This window comes from Oncorhynchus nerka, linkage group LG10 (assembly GCF_034236695.1).
Source record: "Oncorhynchus nerka isolate Pitt River linkage group LG10, Oner_Uvic_2.0, whole genome shotgun sequence".
Classification (NCBI taxonomy): Eukaryota; Metazoa; Chordata; class Actinopteri; order Salmoniformes; family Salmonidae; genus Oncorhynchus; species Oncorhynchus nerka.
Genome location: NC_088405.1, coordinates 42,554,835 through 42,576,827, shown reverse-complemented (window position 1 = coordinate 42,576,827; position 21,993 = coordinate 42,554,835). Strand labels below are relative to the sequence as shown.

Sequence of the window (21,993 nt, the reverse complement as noted above, 5' to 3'; positions counted from 1 at the left end):
TAGTAAAGTACAGTACAGATAGTACAGATACCCCCCAAAACTACTTAAGTTGTACTTTAAAGAATTTTTAAAGTACTTTATACCAATGCCACCAAATTAGATTTTGTTTTTCAAATGTATCGTGGGGCTGACATTTTCCATCAAGGCACTCTTGAAGAAAACAAATTGATGAACTTGTTGATTAAAAGCATTTATTTCTAAATATTTAAAAGCATAACAAACAAACGCCAATGCATTTCGGCATGATGTCAGCCTTCATCTGGGGGTAAAGGTTGTAATGTCCACATGGGGGCTCTATGAATCACATTTGAGTGGCAGAATAACCAATAAGAAAACATGTGACATAAACAAAATAACAGCACAAGGAAATTAAACAGGGGTCTGAACATAAAGTAAATTATATAAGAATAATTCAAATTGGCCCCAAGAAATCATACAAATAGCATAAAAGATATATACATAAAAATGACCAAGTCTCCATGGCCTTATAGCTTTTACCCATTTGAGCCCACCAGCACATTGTTTTTTCTTCTCAGTAATGAAATAGTAATTGCAAAGTGATTACACTTACCAGACGATTCCCTGTGCTCCTGAGCCAATGGGCCTTAGATTCTGGTAGCGCTTCAGAACTTTGAAGGTGGAATCTCCGACATCTAAACTATAGAACTCCCTCTCTCCTCCTCGCTTGTTTTTATTCATGATGAAACCTGGAGGAGCTACTTTCTGGGCATCCAAACTAGGCTCTCTGTACTATGGACCCGCACACACACACACACACACACACAAGAGTGCAAGCACACGTGCACAAACACACACACACACACAGAGAAAGAGAGAGCATAACATATTTTTAGGATACAGAACACAGGTAGCTACGGTATGTTCGGAAGTGCATGTTTCTAGCTTTAAGATCAAATCTGCATTAGGGGAAATAGCACCACGGATCACCCCCAGCGCCATTGTTATTGTTTTTTTGCTGTTGATAAAAACGAAGGAGAGTTGCATTCGGCAGTGTGGTAAAAGGGCATATTCTGCTGTCCTATCGTGAGTGCAATGATGTCACATAAAAAGTGTTTGAGGTTTGCAATAACTTCTTTATTGTAGTAATATTCCGAACGGACATGGCAGTTTCACAAATGAAGGATTCCAGCTTTAACCTATTATTCTTATTAACCTTATCCAATGCTACAGTTTTCTTTCTTAAACCTAAAAGGTTTAAAAATCAGATGATCAGATGTTTTCAAAACTCAGAAGCAATCTTCTTTTGAGATAAGTCCACGTCCCAGGCCATGTGTATATGCCACAATCAAAAATGAATGGAGAAGATAAGCACCATGCAATTTCCAGATCTGCGGTGCTTATCTTTCAATGATTTTGTTGGTTGAGGTATTGTATATACAGTGCCTAGTGAAAGTCTTCACTCCCTTGCAGAGTTGTCACATATTGCTGCCTTAAATTAAAATCTAAAAAGGAATATAAAATTATTTATTTTTTCTACAGATCTACATAAACTGCTCCACATTTTCAAAGAGTAAGACAAATTGTAGACGTGCGGAAATGAATAAAAAATAGAAAACGAAGATATTTTAATTGCGTAAGTCTTTACACATCTTCCTGGGTGAAGAGCAAATATTTTCCTGAAGAAAAAAACACTCCATTTATTGAATGGTGTCCACCTGTTCGCATAAGTAGTGGTTCTCATTATTTAATAATAACTTACACTGTCTTTGTAAGATCCCCCTGTTAGATCGTGATATGCAAACAATGATTCAACCTCAGAGCCACCAATTAGTTTTAAAAACATGTCAGTGATTCATTTTTAGACAGGGGAGGTTCCAAAATATTTCATAGACACTGAATATTTTGGGCGGCAAGTAGCCTAGCGGTTAGAGCATTGGTTCAGTAAAAGAAAGGTTGCTAGATCTAATTCCTGAGCTGAGAAGGTAAAAATCTGTCGTTCTGCCACTGAACAAGGCAGTTAACCCACTGTTCCTAAGCCATCATTGTAAATAAGAATTTGTTCTTAGCTAACTTGCCTAGTTAAATAAAGGTTAAATATATATATATATGTCACTTTGGGTAAATAATGTGTAGGCGGTGTATCATATCACTGGGGATCTGGCTGTCCTTCCTAACTGAGCTGCAGGAAAGAATGGAAACTGTTCAGGGATATCACTATGTGGCCAAATATGATTTTAAAACAGCCACAGAGTTCATTGGCTGAGCATTGATCAACAAACTGTGCATTGATCAACAACACTGCATTCACTCCACATTACTGGCTTGTTTGAAAGAGTGAAAAATGAATATTCTACAACAACAAAAATCACTACTGTTTGCAACATGGCCCTTAAAGTTATACTGTACTTCAAGTCAGCATGGCAGAATATTAAACTTTTGGGTCAAATCCAACACAACACATCACAGAGTGAAGCCCTCTACATTTTCTTGAATTGTGGTGGTAGTATTATGTTATAGGTATGCTTGTCACAAGCAGGGACTGGGGACTTGTGTCAGGCATAAAGTAAATATGAAAGGGGCAAAGCCCAGGGAAAAACTTTTGAAGACCTGCATCAGTCTTTTGAAGAACTAACACTTGTTTTTCCAAAGGGAAAATTACACACATTTTAAGACATATGACACACCAGCTGTCCACAAGGTGTTGTGTGTTCCTGAGTGGTCCAGTCTCAGTGCTGACATAAATCTGTTTGAAAACCTGAGATAAGACTAGAATATTGCTGTCCATCAATGATCCCCAAACAAATTGACTTAGCTTCAGCAAGAGGACTGTTATTAGCATGTTTAACCACTCGTCTGTAAATGGTAGATTATCAGACACTCAACAAGGTCTGATTTAATTATTACTGAAACAGGATACAAGTGGGAAATATAATGATCCAGTCCATTAAAAAAAATTGGAGGCCCCTTACACTTCAGTGTTGTGATGCAAAAATTAGAGCAAAATGTACAGCCCATCGAATTAAAAAGGTATTGTCTGACATTGTTCATTCAGACATTTTTTTTACATGGACGACACATATAATAATATAAAAGAAAGTACTGGAAACAATAGAAAAATATGGGAAACCAGGCCTGCTATTCATAGTTGACTTGCCTGGTCATTTCAATTTGAGAGAATCTCTTATAAAATGGGTTAAAATCATGTATAGTAAAATAGTAAATAATGGCTACATCTCAGAAAGTATTAAACTGTCAAGAGGAGTAAAACAAGGTTGTCCACTATTGGCATACATGTATGTTAGCTATTAAATTCAGGTCCAACAATGATATCAAGGGATTAGAAATGTGGTGTCATTGTTTGCTGATGATTTAAATCCTCAGAGGATCTCTGGATTACAAACCAATTTTGGTAAGTTTACTCTATTATGTGTTTGATCTTTTTTTACATTACCGTGTAGTTTACCAATAAAATGCTCTGATGGTGATGTGGATATACTCTGTATACATATTCCGAAATAAATGATCTCACTCCAATAAATGTTTATAGATAATATCTTGCTACCATGGACAGGTAAAATACCTGTCTATTTGTGGGGGGAAAATCATCCTGATTAACTCTTTAATCATATCCCAGTTTACCTATTTGCTTATGGTCTTGCCTACACCTAGAGAACAGTTCAAAATGAAATGAGAAAACAGTATTACATTTAATTTGGTATGGCAAGCCAGACAAAATTAAATGGGCCTATTTATCTAATGATATATATTATATAAATAGGCCTGTTTGTAATGAATACTCAGCGAGAAAAAGGTGTAGATTAACACGCAGAGCACAGCAGATGTTTATTAAGCCTTTGCAGAAGGCAGGAATCATGGTCACAGGCAGGCAATGGTCAAACACAGGTAGGCAGTCAAAACCAAACAATACCTCACAACCATAAAAACAGAAAGAACTGAACTAAATAGGGAGCTGATGAGACCATGTGAGAAACGAACACGTGAAATCAATGAACAAAAATGAAAGACAGGGCTACGTTCAAGAACACAAAGAAACAGGGCTACGTTCAAGAACATAAAGAAACAGGGCTAGGTTCAAGAACATAAAGAACACAAGGTTGACTACGAAAACAAAAGCAGAACATTACATCATTTTAATTAATTATTATACAAAATTCTCGCAATCAATATCATGTTATTTATATGGGAGATACAACCTTCCCAGCTCTGCAGATTTAGTTGTGAAGAGACAGAATCAGTTGAAGTAATACGGCTACAGATTCATCTGCCTCATCTAAAGCCCATTCTTGTGGGAAGCTGCTATAGACTAGAGGTCGACCGATTATGATTTTTCAACGCCGATACCGATACCGATTTATTGGAGGACCAAAAAGAAGCCAAACCCGATTAATCAGACAATTTTTTTATTTTATTTGTAATAATGACAATTACAAAAATACTGAATGAACACTTACTTTAACTTAATATAATACATCAATAAAATCAATTTAGCCTCAAATAAATAATGAAACATGTTCAATTTGGTTTAAATAAGGCAAAAACAAAGTGCTGGAGAAGAAAGTAAAAGTGCAATATGTGCTATGTAAGAAAGCTAACGTTTAAGTTCCTTGCTCAGAACATGAGAACATATGAAAGCTGGTGGTTCCTTTTAACATGAGTTTTCAATATTCCCAGGTAAGAAGTTTTCGGTTGTACTTATTATAGGAATTATAGGACTATGTCATTCTATACCATTTGTATTTCATTAACCTTTGACTATTGGATGTTCTTATAGGCACTTTAGTATTGCCAGTGTAACAGTATAGCTTCCGTCCCTCTCCTCGCTCCTACCTGGGCTCGAACCAGGAACACAACGACAACAGCCACCCTCGAAGCAGCGTTACCCATGCAGAGCAAGGGGAACAATCACTCCAAGTCTCAGAGCGAGTGACGTTTGAAACGCTATTAGCGCGCACCCCGCTAACTAGCTAACCATTTCACATCGGTTACACCAGCCTCATCTCGGGAGTTGATAGGCTTGAAGTTATAAACAGCTGCTGGCAAACGCACGAAAGTGCTGTTTGAATGAATGCTTACAAGCCTGCTGCTGCCTACCACCGCTCAGTCAGACTGCTCTATCAAATCATAGACTTAGTTATAACATGATAACACACAGAGATAGGAGCCTTAGGTCATTAATATGGCCAAATCGGGAAACTATAATCTCAAAAACAAGACGTTTATTCTTTCAGTGAAATACGGAACTGTTCCGTATTTTATCTAACGGGTGGCATCCATAAGTCTAAATATTCCTGTTACATTGCACAACCTTCAATGTTATGTCATAATTACGTAAAATTCTGGCAAATTAGGCGGCCCAAATTGTTGCATATACACTGACTCTGCGTGCAATCAACGCAAGAGAAGTGACACAATTTCACCTGTTTAATATTGCCTGCTAACCTGGATTTCTTTTAGCTAAATATGCAGGTTTAAAAATATATACTTCTGTGTATTGATTTTAAGAAAGGCATTGATGTTTATGGTTAGGTACACATTGGAGCAACGATACGCACCACATCGATTATATGCAACGCAGGACACTCTAGATAAACTACACTGCTCAAAAAAAATAAAGGGAACACTAAAATAACACATCCTAGATCTGAATGAATGAAATATTCTTATTAAATACTTTTTTCTTTACATAGTTGAATGTGCTGACAACAAAATCACACAAATATTATCAATGGAAATCAAATTTATCAAACCATGGAGGTCTGGATTTGGAGTCACACTCAAAATTAAAGTGGAAAACCACACTACAGGCTGATCCAACTTTGATGTAATGTCCTTAAAACAAGACAAAATTAGGCTCAGTAGTGTGTGTGGCCTCCACGTGCCTGTATGACCTCCCTACAACGCCTGGGCATGCTCCTAATCAGGTGGCGACTCCTGGACAGTCTGTGGTGCAACGTGGCGTTGGTGGATGGAGCGAGACATGATGTCCCAGATGTGTCCATAGCATCAATGCCTTCCTCTTGCAGGAACTGCTGACACACTCCAGCCACATGAGGTCTAGCATTGTCTTGCATTAGGAGGAACCCAGGGCCAACCGCACCAGCATATGGTCTCACAAGGGGTCTGAGGATCTCATCTCGGTACCTAATGGCAGTCAGGCTACCTCTGGCGAGCACATGGAGGGCTGTGCGGCCCCCCAAAGAAATGCCACCCCCCACCATGACTGACCCACCGCCAAACTGGTCATGCTGGAGGATGTTGCAGGCAGCAGAACGTTCACCACGGCGTCTCCAGACTCTGTCACGGCTGTGACGTGCTCATTGTGAACCTGCTTTCATCTGTGAAGAGCACAGGGCGCCAGTGGCGAATTTGCCAATCTTGCCAAACGTCCTGCACGGTGTTGGGCTGTAAGCACAACCCCCACCTGTGGACGCCGGGCCCTCATACCACCCTCATGGAGTCTGTTTCTGACCGTTTGAGCAGACACATGCACATTTGTGGCCTGCTGGAGGTCATTTTGCAGGGCTCTGGCAGTGCTCCTCCTGCTCCTCCTTGCACAAAGACAGAGGTAGCGGTCCTGCTGCTGGGTTGTTGCCCTCCTAAGGCCTCCTCCACTTCTCCTGATGTACTGGCCTGTCTCCTGGTAGCGCCTCCATGCTCTGGACACTACGCTGACAGACACAGCAAACCTTCTTACCACAGCTCGCATTGATGTTCCATCCTGGATGAGCTGCACTACCTGAGCCACTTGTGTGGGTTGTAGACTCCGCCTCATGCTACCACTAGAGTGAAAGCACCGTCAGCATTCAAAAGTGACCAAAACATCAGCCAGGAAGCATAGGAACTGAGAAGTGGTCTGTGGTCACCACCTGCAGAACCACTCCTTTATTGGGGGTGTCTTGCTAATTGCCTATAGTTTCCACCTGTTGTCTATTCCATTTGCACAACAGCATGTGAAATTTATTGTCAATCGGTGTTGCTTCCTAAGTGGACAGTTTGATTTTACATAAGTGTGATTGACTTGGAGTTATATTGTGTTGTTTAAGTGTTCCCTTTATTTTTTTGAGCAGTGTAGTAATACCATCAACCATGTGTAGTTAACTAGTGATTATGATTGATTGATTGATTGTTTTTTATAAGATAAGTTTAATGCTAGCTAGCAACTTACCTTGGCTTACTGCATTGGCGTAACAGGCAGTCTCCTCGTGGAGTGCAATGTAATCAGGTGGTTAGAGCGTTTGGACTAGTTAACTGTAAGGTTGCAAGATTGAATCCCCCGAGCTGACAAGGTAAAAATCTGTCGTTCTGCCCCTGAACGAGGCAGTTAACCCACCGTTCCTAGGCTGTCATTGAAAATAAGAATGTGTTCTTAACTGACTTTCCTAGTTAAATAAAGATTAAATAAAGGTGTAAAACTTGAAATCGGCCCTAATTAATCGGCCATTCCGATTAATCGTTCGACCTCTACTATAGATCACCAAGTGCTAACAGTCAGTATCTGGATAATATGTGTGAAAGGCTTGATAATGTATGTGACATCATCAGAGAAGTATATTTTCTGGGCGATTTAAATATTGACTGGCTATCATCAAACTGCCCACTCAGGAAAAAACTTCAAAACTGTAACCAGTGCCTGCAACCTGGATCAGGTTGTCAGTCAACCTACCAGGGTAGTTACAAACAGCACAGGAATTAAATCATCAACATGTATTGATCACAGTTTTACTAATGCTGCAGATATTTGCTTTAAAGCGGAATCCAAATCCATAGGATGTAGTGATCACAATATAATAGCCATATCTAGGAAAACCAAAGTTCCAAAGGATGGGCCTAATATAGTGTATAAAAGGTCCTACAAGAAGTTTTGTAGTTATGTTGATGATGTAAAGAATATTTGCTGGTCTGTGGTGTGTTATGAGAAGCAACCAGACGCTGCACTTGATGCATTTATGAAACTACTTATTCCAGTTACTAATAAGCACACACCAGTTAAGAAAATGACTGTAAAACGGTTAAATCCCCTTTGATTGAGAGGGATGAGGCAAAAGGTATGGCAATTAAGTCTGGCAGCCCAACTGATTGGCAAACGTACTCCAAATTAAGAAATCATGTGACTAAACTAAATAAAAAATACAAATAAACTACACTATGAAAGAAAGATAAATTATATAAAGAATGATAGTAAAAAGCTTTGGTGCACCTTAAATTACATTTTGGGAAAAAGGCCACCTCAGCTCCATATATTGAATCAGATGGCTCATTCATCACAAAGCCCACTGATATTGCAAACTACTTTAATGATTTATTCATTGGCAAGATAAGCAAACTTTGGGATGACATGCCAGCAACAAATGCTGACACTACACATCCAAGTATATCAGACCAAATTATGAAAGACAAGAATTATACTTTTGAATTCCGTAAAGTCAGTGTGGAGAGGTGAAAAAATTATTGTTGTCTATCAACAATGACAAGCCACCAGGGTCTGACAATCTAGATCGAAAATTACTGAGGATAATAGCAGACAATATTACCACTCCTATTTCCTAAATCTTCAATTTAAGCATGTGCCCTCAGGCCTGGAGGAAAGCTAAAGTCTCCCTTTACTGGCTCAAATAGCCGACCAATCAGCCTGTTACCAACCCTTAGTAAACTTCTGGAAAGAAATTGACCAGATACAATGCTATTTACAGTAAACAAAAAAAATCAGCATGCTTATTGGGAAGGACACTCAACAAGCACAGCACCTACACAAATGATGGATGATTGTCTGAGAGAAATTGATGATAAAATTATTGTGGGGGCTGTAAGACATCAGTGCAGCTTTTGACATTATTGATCATAGTCTACTGCTGGAAAAACTTATGGGTTATGGCTTTACACCCCCTGCTATAATGTGGATAAAGAGTTACTTGTCTAACAAAGAGAGTGTTCTTTAATGGAAGCCTATCAAATATAATCCAGTTAGAATCAGGAATTCCCCAGAGTAGCTGTTTAGGCCCCTTGCTTTTTTCAATGTTTACTAACGACATGCCACTGACTTTGAGTAAAGCCAGAGTTTCTATGTATGCGGATGACTCAACACTATTACACGTCAGCTACTACAGCGACTGAAATGACTGAAACACTCAACAAAGAGCTGCAGTTAGTTTCAGAGTGGGTGGCAAGGAATAAGTTAGCCCTAAATATTTCTAAAACTAAAAGCATTGTATTTGGAACAAAACACTCACTAAACCCTAATCCTCAACTAAATCTTGTACTAAATAATGTGGAAATTGAGCAAGTTGGGATGACTAAACTGCTTGGAGTAACACTAGATTGTAAACTGTCATGGTCAAAACATATTGATGCAGTAGTAGCTAAGATGGGGAGAAGTCTGTCTATAATAAAGCGATACTCTGCCTTCTTAACAACACTATCAACAAGGCAGGTCCTACAGGCCCTACTTTTGTCGCACCTTGACTACTGTTCAGTCGTGTGGTCAGGGGCCACAAAAAAGGACTTAGGAAAATTGCAATTGGCTCAGAACAAGGCAGTACTTTTACTTATGAGAGGTATTGACATGTTGAATGCACCGAGCTGTCTCGGACACCCATGCATACCCCACAAGACATGCCACAAGAGGTCTCTTCACAGTCCCCAAGTCCAGAACAGAGTATGGGAGGCACACAGTACTACATAGAGAGATGACTACATGTAACTCTATTCCACATCAAGTAACTGACGAAAGAAGTAAAATTAGATTTAAAAAACAGATTCAAAAAACACCTTATGGAACAGCGGGGACTGTGAAGCAACACAAACATTGGCACAGACACATGCATACACACACACACACGATAACATACACACTATACGTACACATGGATTTTGTCATGTAGATATGTGGTAGTGGTGGAGTACGGGCCTGAGGGCACACAGTGTGTTGTGAAATCATTAAGACAAAGTGTGTTTAACACATTTTGGTTACTACGTGGTTCCATGTGCGTTATTTTATAGTTTTGATGTCTTCACTATTATTCTACAATGTAGAAAATAGTCCAAATAAAGAAAAACCCTTGAATGAGTAGGTGTGTCCAAACTTTTGACTGGTACTGTATATATATTTGCAAAAAAAATATCTACAATCTATCTGCAAAATATACAAGCTGATCTACCCCCCCCCAAAAAAAAAAATTTAAAAGAAGGATATTTGCTGCTCCAAGAGTTGCGTAAAGTTGGTGAAATCTTACTCAACATGATTCACAGCTGTAATGATTGCTTCCCAAGGTGCTTTGAACAAGTATTAACTCTGGGGAGTGAAGACATACGCAATCAAGATTTACATTGTTTTTTTAATGCATTTTTTAAAGTGTATTTTTGATTTACTTTTAAGTGTAGAGTAGGTTGTGTAAATCAGTTGGGAAAAAATCTAATGTAATCCATTTTATATTTAAATATAAGGCAGCAAAATGTGACAACTGTGCAAGGGGTATGAAGAGTTTCCCTAGGGACTATAGCTGGATCTAAACAACGGATGGTGTGGGATGTTGATTCTTCTTGACATAAGACTACTTTTGTGGTATGAGAACACCTGACAAAACGTGAAGCGGAATGTAATGTCCCTTAAACTTTACAAACAGAAGAGGTGGGAGTATACAATATCCTCAGAAGCCACTGGTCTGAGTGTGAACCATAGGTGGTCTACTTCTCTCAATAACTATAAATTTGAATATGAAACATGAGCCGAAGAATATCTCTCTTAGGGTTCAATGGGATGGGGTCATACTGATACTGACCCTCCAATGAGTGTTTCCCCCTCTTTCTCTCTCTCCCATCTTCTCACTGATCTATACTGAACAAAAATATAAATGCAACATGTAAAGTGTTGGTCCCATATGTCATCAGATGAAATAAAAGAGCACAGAAATGTTCCATACGCACAAAAAGCTTATTTAGCTTTTTGTTAATTTCTCTACCATAAGCCTTCTTAACCACACTATCAACAAGGCCTCCAACGTTGTTTTAGAGAATTTGGCAGTACGTCCAACCGGCCTCACAACAGCAGACAACGTGTAACCACGCCAGCCCAGGACCTCCACATACCGGCTTCTTCACCTACGGGATCGTCTGAGACCAGCCATCTGGACAGCTGATGAAACTAAGGAGTATTTCTGTCTGTAAAAAAGCCCTTTTGTGGCAAAAAAACTCCTTATGATTAGCTGTGTCTGGCTCCCCAGTGGGTGGGCCTATGCCCTCCCAGGCCCACTCATGGCTGTGCCCCTGCCCAGTCATGTGAAATCCATAGATTAGGGCCTAATTTATTTATTTAAATTGACTGATTTCCTTATATGAACTGTAACTCAGTACAATCTTTAAAAATGTTGAATGTTGCATTTATATTTTAATTCAGTGTAAGTTTTCATTACTGTCTTAAGCCCAGTCTGAACTGGACTAAAGCCCAGAGACATTGGCCCGATTTGACTACATTGAAAATACATCTTTTGTAACCATCGGATAGTAACGTCTGCGTTCACCTATCATGTCAGGCAGCCTAGTGGTAGCCTCGTGGTTAAGTGCATTGGGATAGTAACTGAAAGATTGCTGGTTTGAATCCCTGAGCCGACTAGGCAAAAAATCTTTTGATGTGCCATTGAGAACTTAATCCTAATGCTCTGGATAAGAGTGACTGCTAAATGACTCAAATGTAAATCAATGATTTCCCTCCATTTTGAAATACATCCTTCTTTACCATTTGAGGTAACAGCCACTAAGGGTTTCATTAGCTTTCACATATCTTATCAGTTCAAAACTGTGGTTTCCCAAGGAAGGGAGGACGGAAGCATGCATTGTGATTAGTCCATCATAATAGGGCTAAATATGTTTCAGCCCATGCTGTTTCCTCTGACATCCTGACTGTCCTGCTTACGTCACACTTGCGCATCAGAGACATCCCCCGCCGTGTCAAAGTAAACACTCAGATTCCACACACACACACCCGCACAGTGTTACAGTAATTATTTATATCAATCATCAGACAAAAGCCAGGCATTCATACGATCATGGTTCAGGTGGATCAGGTGAGTGGATGGAGTGTGGTGCTTAGCGTACTGCTTTTAATTGTAGGTTATATACCTGCATGGGTATACTGTAAGTCTGAATGAATAAATTAACAATTGCTGTATAATGATTACAAACATACTATGGTTAATGGATAAAGCATAACATTATGTAGCCAACTTATGCTATACCAATTGAGCTGATGTTCTACTTGGCTCTTGGATGATGTCAATTACTGTAAGATGCAGTTACCAGTGAACAGTAACACCTGTTAATGTATTACAGTGACTGTTTATTATGTGTAATCATTACGTGACAAAAGGATGAATACGGGCTATAAATGCAGTATCTTATCTTTCCACTTCAGTCAGTGGCTGGCTGCACCAACAGCAGCTCTCTTTCTCTCTCCCCCTTTCTATAGCTCCCTCCTCCTCTCTCTCCTTTCTCTGTCCATCTCCACTTGGCATTATTAGGTAGGTCTATCAAGGGCCTATGAGTCAGGCCGGCAGCTACACTTCTACAGCCCTGCAATTACAGTCAGGGGCCCTCCACTCCAGTTGTCTTCATAATTAACATGATAAACAGCCCCTCAACACTGGCAGTCAATCCTGAGCCCCACCAATACAGGGACTGACTATAGCGTATATCCGACAAAACATCCACAATTATGAATCTCCCCTCAAGATATTAAAGGGGCAATCCAGTCACAAATGTGATTTCCCTATGTTTTACACATATTTCCACACTATGAGTTTGGAATAATACCGTTAAATTGTGAAAATTATGATAGTGCCATTTTAGTGTAAGAGCTGTTTGAAAAGACCACCTGCAATTTCTGCTTGTTTGCACGGGTGGGGTTTTTGGACCACCTGGCGACATCACCAGGTGGTGTAAGTTAATACACCAATAACAAAGAGTTTTCCCTTCTCTCTGTTAAAGATGCACTATGCAGATATCGCTCCGCCATTTCCTGGTTGCTAAAAGTCTAATAGATCACTTAATTTCAGTTTATGTGACAAAACAAGCAAGTATAGTGTAGAGAATCATTGTACCAGGGGCCAACTTTCACTGGGGACGGGGAGGGACATGCAAATAGAAATAGCACACATAGAACAGATCTACCATGTCGTAGACTTGCTTTCAATGAGAATGACAGATCTATAACACACATTTCTATGTGAATTTGGTTACATATTGCAGTTAGTTAATAGCAGCTGATTTTCAGGTTACATATCCCTCCCATTAGGCTCCTCCAATTAGGCCCTTCACTCAGGCCACTCCCAGACAGTCCTAGCTAAATTATTGCTTGAGAAATTGATTTTTGCTAAGAACCTATTTTGTTTCCTTTAATTGAAAACAATTACTTAATTTCTGTTACCTAGAAATTATTTGATATTGACACAAAAACAGCTGCATTGGACCTTTAATACAGTATAACTAAGCAATAAATAACATTGGAACATACACATAAACCGTCTGATTAAATTCCTACATTTCCCTCTGTATTTTTATATAGAATAATAGATTGTTCACCAGTGTCATTACCTATATGGGCTTAACCTCTACGGGATCGGGGTCCCCCCCACGCAATGGTTGAGCTAACATAGGCTAATGTGATTAGCATGAGTAACAAAATAAATCCCAGGACATAGACATATGTGATATGGGCAGAAAGCTTAAATTCTTGTTAATCTAACTACACTGTCCAATTTACAGTAGCTATTACAGTGAATGAATACCATGATATTGTTTGAGGAGAGTGCACAATTATGAACTTGAAAATGTATTAATAAACCAATCAGGCACATTTGGGCAGTCTTGATACAACATTTTGAACAGATATGCAATGGTTCATTGGATCAGTCTAAAACGTTGTACATACACTGCTGCCACCTAGTGGCCAAAATCTAAATTGCGCATGGGTTGGAATAATACATTATGGCCTTAATGGCATTTGAAAGATGGTACAAAAAAATATATATATATATATATTTTTTTCTTTGTATTATCTTTAACCAGATATAATGTGTTATATTCTCCTACATTAATTTCACATTTCCACAAACTTCAAAGTTTTTCCTTTCAAATGGTATCAAGAATATGCATATCCTTGCTTCAGGTCCTGACAGACAGGCAGTTAGATTTGGGTATGTCATTTTAGGTGAAAACTGAAGGAAAAAAAAGGGTTGGAGGTTTTTAAGTCTTGAACATGTTATTGTATAAGTGGGTGGGTATACAGATAAGACCATAAAATAATATAGGCCTATTCTGGCACTAGACTATATGTAAATACTAGGCCTATACTTTCCAATTGTTATTTTACCTTAAATATATCCCAGGCATAGCTGCCTTCATCATAACATTGTACACTGAACATCGTGTTGCCAAGACTTCAAGAATGACAGAGGGAAGATCTTCAGGCTTAAATATCGACAATTCAGATTGTTTATAATTCAGTAGTGATCAATTGATTTAATGGCCCTGACAATCCCCGGTATGTAACTACAGTCATGATAACCTTGGCCAGCCGACCCTTTATCGTTATATGTAGATGTGACTGCCAGGTAAAAACAAACACAGGTGCCTTGAAAACATGACAATAATATGACAATAACCAACCTCGCTACAATGTAGCAAGTGAGTCTATACTTCCAAAGCCGGCTTTTTGGTAATAGCCTGGTTATTACAGCTTGTATGTAGCCGAGCCTATGCGATGCAGTATTGTGCTACACATAGCAGGATAACTTATTTTGAGCGCTATCTATGCCAATCCAACAATCGAAATCATCGTGGTACAGCAACATTAAATCCTGGAGACGTTGTGCTTTTAGCTAAATATGATAGAATAAATTGCACATTTCCAACAAACAGCATCTGTAAATTGTGTGCGGTGCGGCGAAAACGACCCTCCCCCACAGCTAAACAATACCATGGACAGCGGCGCGGAAACATAAGGCTTACCTCCGTCAACAAAATACAGAATGTCAGTTCTGGATTAGCCACAAAAGTCCGAGTCCTCGAAGATGAATTAATTTGAATTATTTGGATAATAAATGATGGCTATTCTGTTGTCCTGCTACAAAACATGACCTCACGGAATTCACTACAATCTCTCTGCATTGACAGGCCGAGCGCGCACTGCAAGAAGACATGCGTACTACGTCACTAAAGCCCTACGCATCCGTGAGATAGGAGCTACCGCCCTATCCTTTCCTTTTATCAATAGAAATACATACAAAAATATCCTCTTCCCTGTAATGAATAAAATCAATACAAATCTCTCTCTCACACGCACATTTATAGGCCTACCTCAACCCTTTTGGCTGAATGCTGGTTTTAAGGCCTGTCTATTTGGGATGGTACCATATCAAATGATTATCTTCCACACAACAGCCAATCCACAGACTTTGCAATTATATTTATACAGGCCTATTCATCCACCTCTGTTTTGGAATGCTCGGAGACTGATGGCAGACATGCTGCGACAGAGGCAGTAAACTGAGGGATAATGAAACGAGAACATTAAGAATGTCAGCTTTGGCACCCAGCCAATGAGTTAGTACATTCACACTAATGAGTCATGCCAGTAGTTATTTACACAGTGCCAGCGGGTCAAAAGTCAGACAGAAAGGGTTAAAACACAAAGCGAAGTACAGTGCATTAGGGAAGAATTCAGAACCCCTGACTTTTTCCAAATTTCGTTACGTTACAGCCTTATTAAAAAATTGAATCGATCTACAATCTATGGGCTCCCGAGTGATGCAGTGGTCTAAGACACTGCATCGCAGTGCAAGAGGGGTCACTGCAGTACCTGGTTCGAAACCAGGCTGCATCACATCAGGCCATGATTGGGAGTCCCACAGGGTGGTGCACACTTGGCCCAGGGTAGGCATTCATTGTAAATAAGAAATTATTCTTCACTGACTTGCCTTTTTAGACATTTTCCCAAAAACAGAAATATCAAATTTACATAAGTATTCAAACCCTTTACTCAGTAATTTGTTGAAGCACCTTTGGCAGCGATTACAGCCTTGGCTCTTCTTGGGTATGACGCTACAAGCTTGGTACACATGTATTTGGGGAGTTTCTCCCATTCTCCTGTGCAGATCCTCTCAAGCTCTGTCAGGTTGGATGGGGAGTGTCACTGCACAGCTATTTTCAGGTCTCTCCAGAGATGTTCGATCGGGTCCAAGTCCGGGCTCTGACTTGGACACGCAAGGATATTCAGAGACCACTTGGCTGTGTGCTTAGGGTCGTTGTCCTGTTGGAAGGTGGACCTTCGCCCCAGTCTGAGGTCCTGAGCGCTCTGGAGCAGGTTTTCATCAAGTATCACTATGTACTTTGCTCCGTTCATCTTTCCCTCGAACCTGACTGGTCTTTAAGTCCCGTTAACATCCCCACAGCAGGATGCTGCCACAACCATGCTTCACTGTAGGGATGGTGCCAGGTTCAATCTTGGTTTCATAAGACCAGAGTATCTTGTTTCTCATGGTCTGAAAGTCTTCAGGTGCCATTTGGCAAACTCTTGGTTGGGCTGTCATATGCCTTTTACTGAGGAGTGGCTTCATTCTGGCCACTCTATCATAAATGGTGGAGTGCTGCAGAGATTGTTGACCTTCTGGAATATTCTCCATATCTCCACAGAGTAACTCTGGAGCTCTGTCAGAGTGACCATCGGGTTCTTGGTTACCTCCCTGACCAAGGCCCTTCTCCCACAATTGCTCAGTTTGGCCGGGCGACCAGCTCTAGGAAGAGTCTTGGTGGTTCCATTTAAGTATGATGGAGGACACTGAGAGCTATACATACATACATACATACATACATACATACATACATACATACATACATACATACATACATACATACATACATACATACATACATACATACATACATACATACATACATACATACATACATACACTACCGTTCAAAAGTTTGGGGTCACTTTGAAATGGCCTTGTTTTTGAAAGAAAAGCTAATTTTTTTGTCCATTAAAATAACATCAAATTCATCAGAAATACAGTGTAGACATGTTTAATGTTGTAAATGACTATTGTAGCTGGAAACGACCAGCATCCCAGAGTCAGGAAATGTATTCAATCGCGAAATGTATTCAATTGGAAATGTATTCAATCACGATCTGCTGGCATTTCGGGGGAAAGCAGACAGGTTTTATTTAAAGCAGACAGTTTATTTATGGAGCTTACCGCATGAGTTGTGTTTTGGGAGCCTATTTTGTCTGCACTGTGGATGGCTCAGTTTTCTATAGAGCCTGCCTGTGGGCTAAATTGAAGTGTGACGATTTGGTCATGCATCTGATCGTAGATTTGGGGTCAGTCCGGGAGACAGGCTTTCTTTGGATGGGATTTTGTTAAAAGGTAAAATGTATTACTTTTATCTTAGGATCAACGTTGTCACAGTTGCCTCTTGTTGAAGAGGCATCAGCTAACATTTGGGGCGGCAGGGTTTCCTAGTGGTTAGAGCATTGGACTAGTAACCGGAAGCTTGCAAGATCGAATCCTGAGCTGACAAAGTAAAAATCTGTTGTTCTGCCCCTGAACAAGGCAGTTAACCCACTGTTCCTAGGCCATCATTGAAAATAAGAATTTGTTCTTAACTGACTTGCCTAGTTAAAAAATGCTATAGCTAGCTATCCTCTTCCTCCGTTTCTGAATACATTTTTGTCTTGCAAAATAAGTGAGCTAGATTTTGTTTGTGCACTACCATATGTCGATAGCCAAGTTTGTCACTGGTATGGGATAGTAAATGACCTAAAGCTAGCCAGCCAGACAGTGATAGCCGCAAGCTAAAACCGGAGAGAGAGTGAGAGAATTCACTTTCTGTTTAAAGTGTTGAATTGATCAAGTTCACTCAAATACGTTTTTCTACATTTAATTGATGAAATTACATTTTTATTCTATAAAGATAGTAATTGTGGCTTTAAAACCTTCACAGCCGTTTTCCATACTAAAACATGAAGTACAACTTCATGCACGCCAGCTTTCCGTGTACAGTAAGCTCACTGTGTGAGCCATCAAAATTGCAATCTTGAATTTGGGCGTTTCCAGTAGACTTCATGGTTTTATATGCGGGGAACAAACATTGTCCAATCGTAAAATAACAAATAATTTCTCGAGTTAGAACACATGTATGCTGAACCAAGATAATCTATCTACCTGACAGGTGTGACATAACAAAAAGCTGATTAACAGCATGATCATTACACAAGTGCAGCTTGTGCAGGGGACAATAAAAGGCCACTAAATATGCAGTTTTGTCACACAACACAATGCCACATTGGTCTCAAGTTTTGAGGGAGCATGCAATTGGCATGCTGACTGCATAAATGTCAATCAGAGGTAGAAAATGGCAGAAAATGTCATGTTCACCATAAGCTGCCTCCAACATCATTTTAGAGAGCTTGGCAGTATGTCCAACCGGCCTCAAACCACGGACCACGTGTAACCATGCCAGCCCAGGACCACATCCGGTTTCTTCACCTGCGGAATCGTCGGAGACCAGCCACCCGGACAGCTGATGAAACTATGGGTTTGCACAGCTGAATCATTTCTGCACAAACTATCAGAAACCATTTCAGGGTGGCTCATCGCGTGCTCAACGTCCTCACTAGGGTCTTGACCTGCTTGCAGTTCTGCGCCGTAACCGACTTTAGTGGGAAAATGCTCACCTTTGATGGCCACTGAAGAAGTGTGCTCTTCACGGACGAATCCTGTTTCAACTGTAGATGGCAGACAACGTGTATGGTGTTGTGTGGGCCAGCGGTTTGCTGATGTCAATGTTGTGAACAGAGTGCCCCATGGTGGCGAGATCCTGAGGCCCATTTTTGTGCCATTCATCCGCCACCATCACCTCATGTTTTAGCATGACAATGCACAACCCCATGTGGCAAAGGATCTGTACACAATTCCTGGAAGCTGAAAATGTCCCAGTTCTTCCATGGCCTGCATACCCACCAGACATGTCACCCATTGAGTATGTTTGGGATGCAATGGATCGTTGTGTACGACGAAGTGTTTCAGTTTATAGAGAGGAGGAAAGGGCCTAGAAACGAGCCCTGGGGCAGACCAGTAGTGAGAGTATGTGGTGCAGACACAGGTCTTCTCCACGTCAAATGGTAGGATCGGCCTACTAGGTAGGATACAATCCAAGAGTGTGCAGAGCCTGAGATGCCCAACCCTAAGAGGGTGGAGAGGAGGATCTGATGGTCCCCAGTGTTGAAGGCAGAGGATAGATCTAGGAGGATGAGCACAGAGGAAAGAGAATCAGCTTTGGAAGTACGGAGAGCCTCTGACACAGACAAGAGCAGTCTCGGTTGAGTGACCCGTCTTGAAGTGTTTTGGAAAGGAAATAAAGATGTTTGATGTCAGAGGAGTGGAGTGTTGGTTTCTTGAGGAGGGGAGCACTTGGGCTGTTTTTAAGTCAGAGGGGACACAGCCAGTGGTCAGGGATGAGTTGATGAGGGAAGTGAGGAATGGGAGAAGGTCCCAGAGATGGTCTGGAGAAAGGAGGAGGGGATGGTGTTGGTTGTCGGGCAGCCGGACCTCATTAGTTCCAGGATTTCATCTGGAGAGAGAGGGGCGAAAGAGGTCAAGGCGTAGGGTATTTCTGTGTCAGTGGGACCAGTGGACTCAATTGGCTGAGTGAATGAGGAGCAGATGTTGTCAACCTTCTTTTCAAAGTGGTTGACAAAGTCATATGGAAGGAGGTAGGGGGTGGAGGATTAAGGAGGGAGAAAAAGGTGGAAAATAGTTTCCTAGGGTTAGAGACAGAAGCTTGAATTTTAGAGTGGTAGAAAGTGGCTTTAGCAGCAGATACAGAGGAAGAGAAGGTAGAGATCAGGGAGTGAAAGGATAATAGGTCCTCCGGATGTTTAATTTTCCTACATTATCACTCAGCTGCCCAAGCACCGTTCTGTAGGCTCGCAATGAATCAATCAGCTATGGAGCAGGAGGGGAGGGCCGAGCTGACCTTGGAGGAAAGGGGACAGTGAGAGATAGGATGCAGAGAGGGAGGAGAGTAAAGTCGAAGAGGCAGGATCAGGAGACAGGATGGATAAGGATTTAGCAGAAGGGAGAAATTATAGGATAGAAAAGGGCAGAGTAGTGGGAAAGAGAGCGTAGATTGCGACCATCTGGATAGGGCTGAGTGGGGGGGGGGTACAATGAGATTAGTAGGTGAACAGCCTCTAGTAAAGATGAGGTAAAGCATATTGCCTGCCTTGTGAGTGGGAGGGCACTGTGAAAGTGGGAGGGGACTGGGAAAGGATGAGGTCAAAAGAGGCAAGGAGGGTAAAGAAAGAGTTGAAAGAAATTAATGGAAGTCAGACATTGGGAGGTTGAAGTCGCCAAGTACGAAGAGCGGTGAGCCATTGTCAGGAAATGAGCTTATCAGGGTGTCAATGTAATTTGAGGAACTCTAAGGACACCTGGTGGTGCGAAAGATGACTACAATTTTAAGCTTGAGTGGAATTCAAATGAGGAGTTGGACAGGTGAGTGAGGGAGAAAAGAGAAAATCTCCACATAGGAGAATTTTGTAGCCCTGTGCCACCACCGCGACGACCAGATACGCTCGGACTATGAGCGAAAACGTTCTCTGGGGGCGATCCAGGTCTCCGTCAGGGCGAAAAAGTCAAGGGACTGTAGGGCATCATAGGCTTAAATTAACTCTGCATTTTTTACCGCAGATCGGCAGTTCCAAACGCTGCCCGAGACCAGGAATTTAACATGGGTTGTGCCCGCAGGGTACACTAAATTAGAAGGGTTGCAACCAAGGGGTGCGGAGCGTCTGTAAAGCCTACAGGGAGAGGAGTGGACAGGTATAGAAAACACACATAGTTGCCAAAGCTACAAAAGAGCTAAATAAGATCTGAAAATAACTAGGTAAGATACTCAAGTGAGAGAGTGGTGTGGAACCTTCCTCTCTTTACTTCCTCAAACAACTCCACGGAGAAACTCGATAGATACCGTCTTAGTTTTGCAACGAGACCGCCACTGACACAGCCCCCTCAGAGAAACCAGTGGAGACTGAAGTACTAATCACCTTGCAGAGGTGAAAAGCACAACTCCCAGTACTAATTGCTAACTGACTAGGAGAGGAGAAACCACCTCGCCTCCAATATACAGCCACCGATTTTACCAAAACAACAACAGTCACGTATTGCTCTGCCCCTTAATCCTGGTTGATGTGTCAACAATCATCTGCAAGTCATGAGCATTCAGCGTTTCACACACCAGGTAGGCTACTGGGAAGACAGGCAGCACTTAAAGTAGCAGGACCTAGTTAGTAAAAAGACAGTAAGTACTAGACAACGACAGACAAAAAAATGATTTAGCTCTCCTGGGGATATCAGGAGTCCTTTAGCTATAGAAGGACTAACCATTAACAAAATAAAACAATACTGTAGGTCTTTCTATGCATGTAATGTCTGTGGGTGAATTATGCAACAATTACTGTAAGCAGATGTGCTAAAAAAAATGTGATGTAGATTTGTTTATGCCATTGCTTGATCTAAATGTAAGAATATGTTGCAGATTTAAACTTGAATTGGTGCCTATGGAAACAAATAAAAATGTAATGAACAATGTTTTCAATATTCAACTTTAACCTCTGCAATACTTTTTACAGTAGGTAATAAGCTGTAGACAGGTGGGCATTGCCAGGTTATGATGAGGTCTTAACCATGACAGTACATAATATAGCACATTATGGCCTAGTGGTCAAAATTATGATAGAGGACACAATTAAAAATACATCATATTCGGGTCAGTAAAAATACATAGAAAATGTTAAATAGTTTGTGACCAGAAAAATATATACTGACATAGGTTTATAGTGCTTTCAAGACAACTGGGAACTTTGACAAAAAACAAGGTCAAATCATGACGTCGTTGGTCTTCAGGTCGGAAAGTTTGAGCTCTACAAAGATGCCCGAGTTCCCAGTTGTCTTTAAC

General features: G+C 40.7%; 1 protein-coding gene across 3 annotated transcripts in view; it reads right to left on the bottom strand.

The window, feature by feature from the left end:
- Nucleotides 1–15,181, bottom strand: part of LOC115135343 (mitogen-activated protein kinase 8-like) — a 28,155-nt gene extending 12,974 nt beyond the window's left edge. For all 3 annotated transcript variants that reach the window (XM_029669955.2, XM_029669957.2, XM_029669956.2), the window contains exons 1-2: nucleotides 14,980–15,181; nucleotides 572–750 (exon numbers count right to left, since the gene is read on the bottom strand). In XM_029669955.2, the coding sequence (XP_029525815.1) occupies nucleotides 572–699 (128 nt within the window). In that variant the 5' untranslated portion in view covers nucleotides 700–750; nucleotides 14,980–15,181. The remainder of the gene's footprint in view (nucleotides 1–571; nucleotides 751–14,979) is intronic.
- Nucleotides 15,182–21,993: the final 6,812 nt, after the last annotated feature.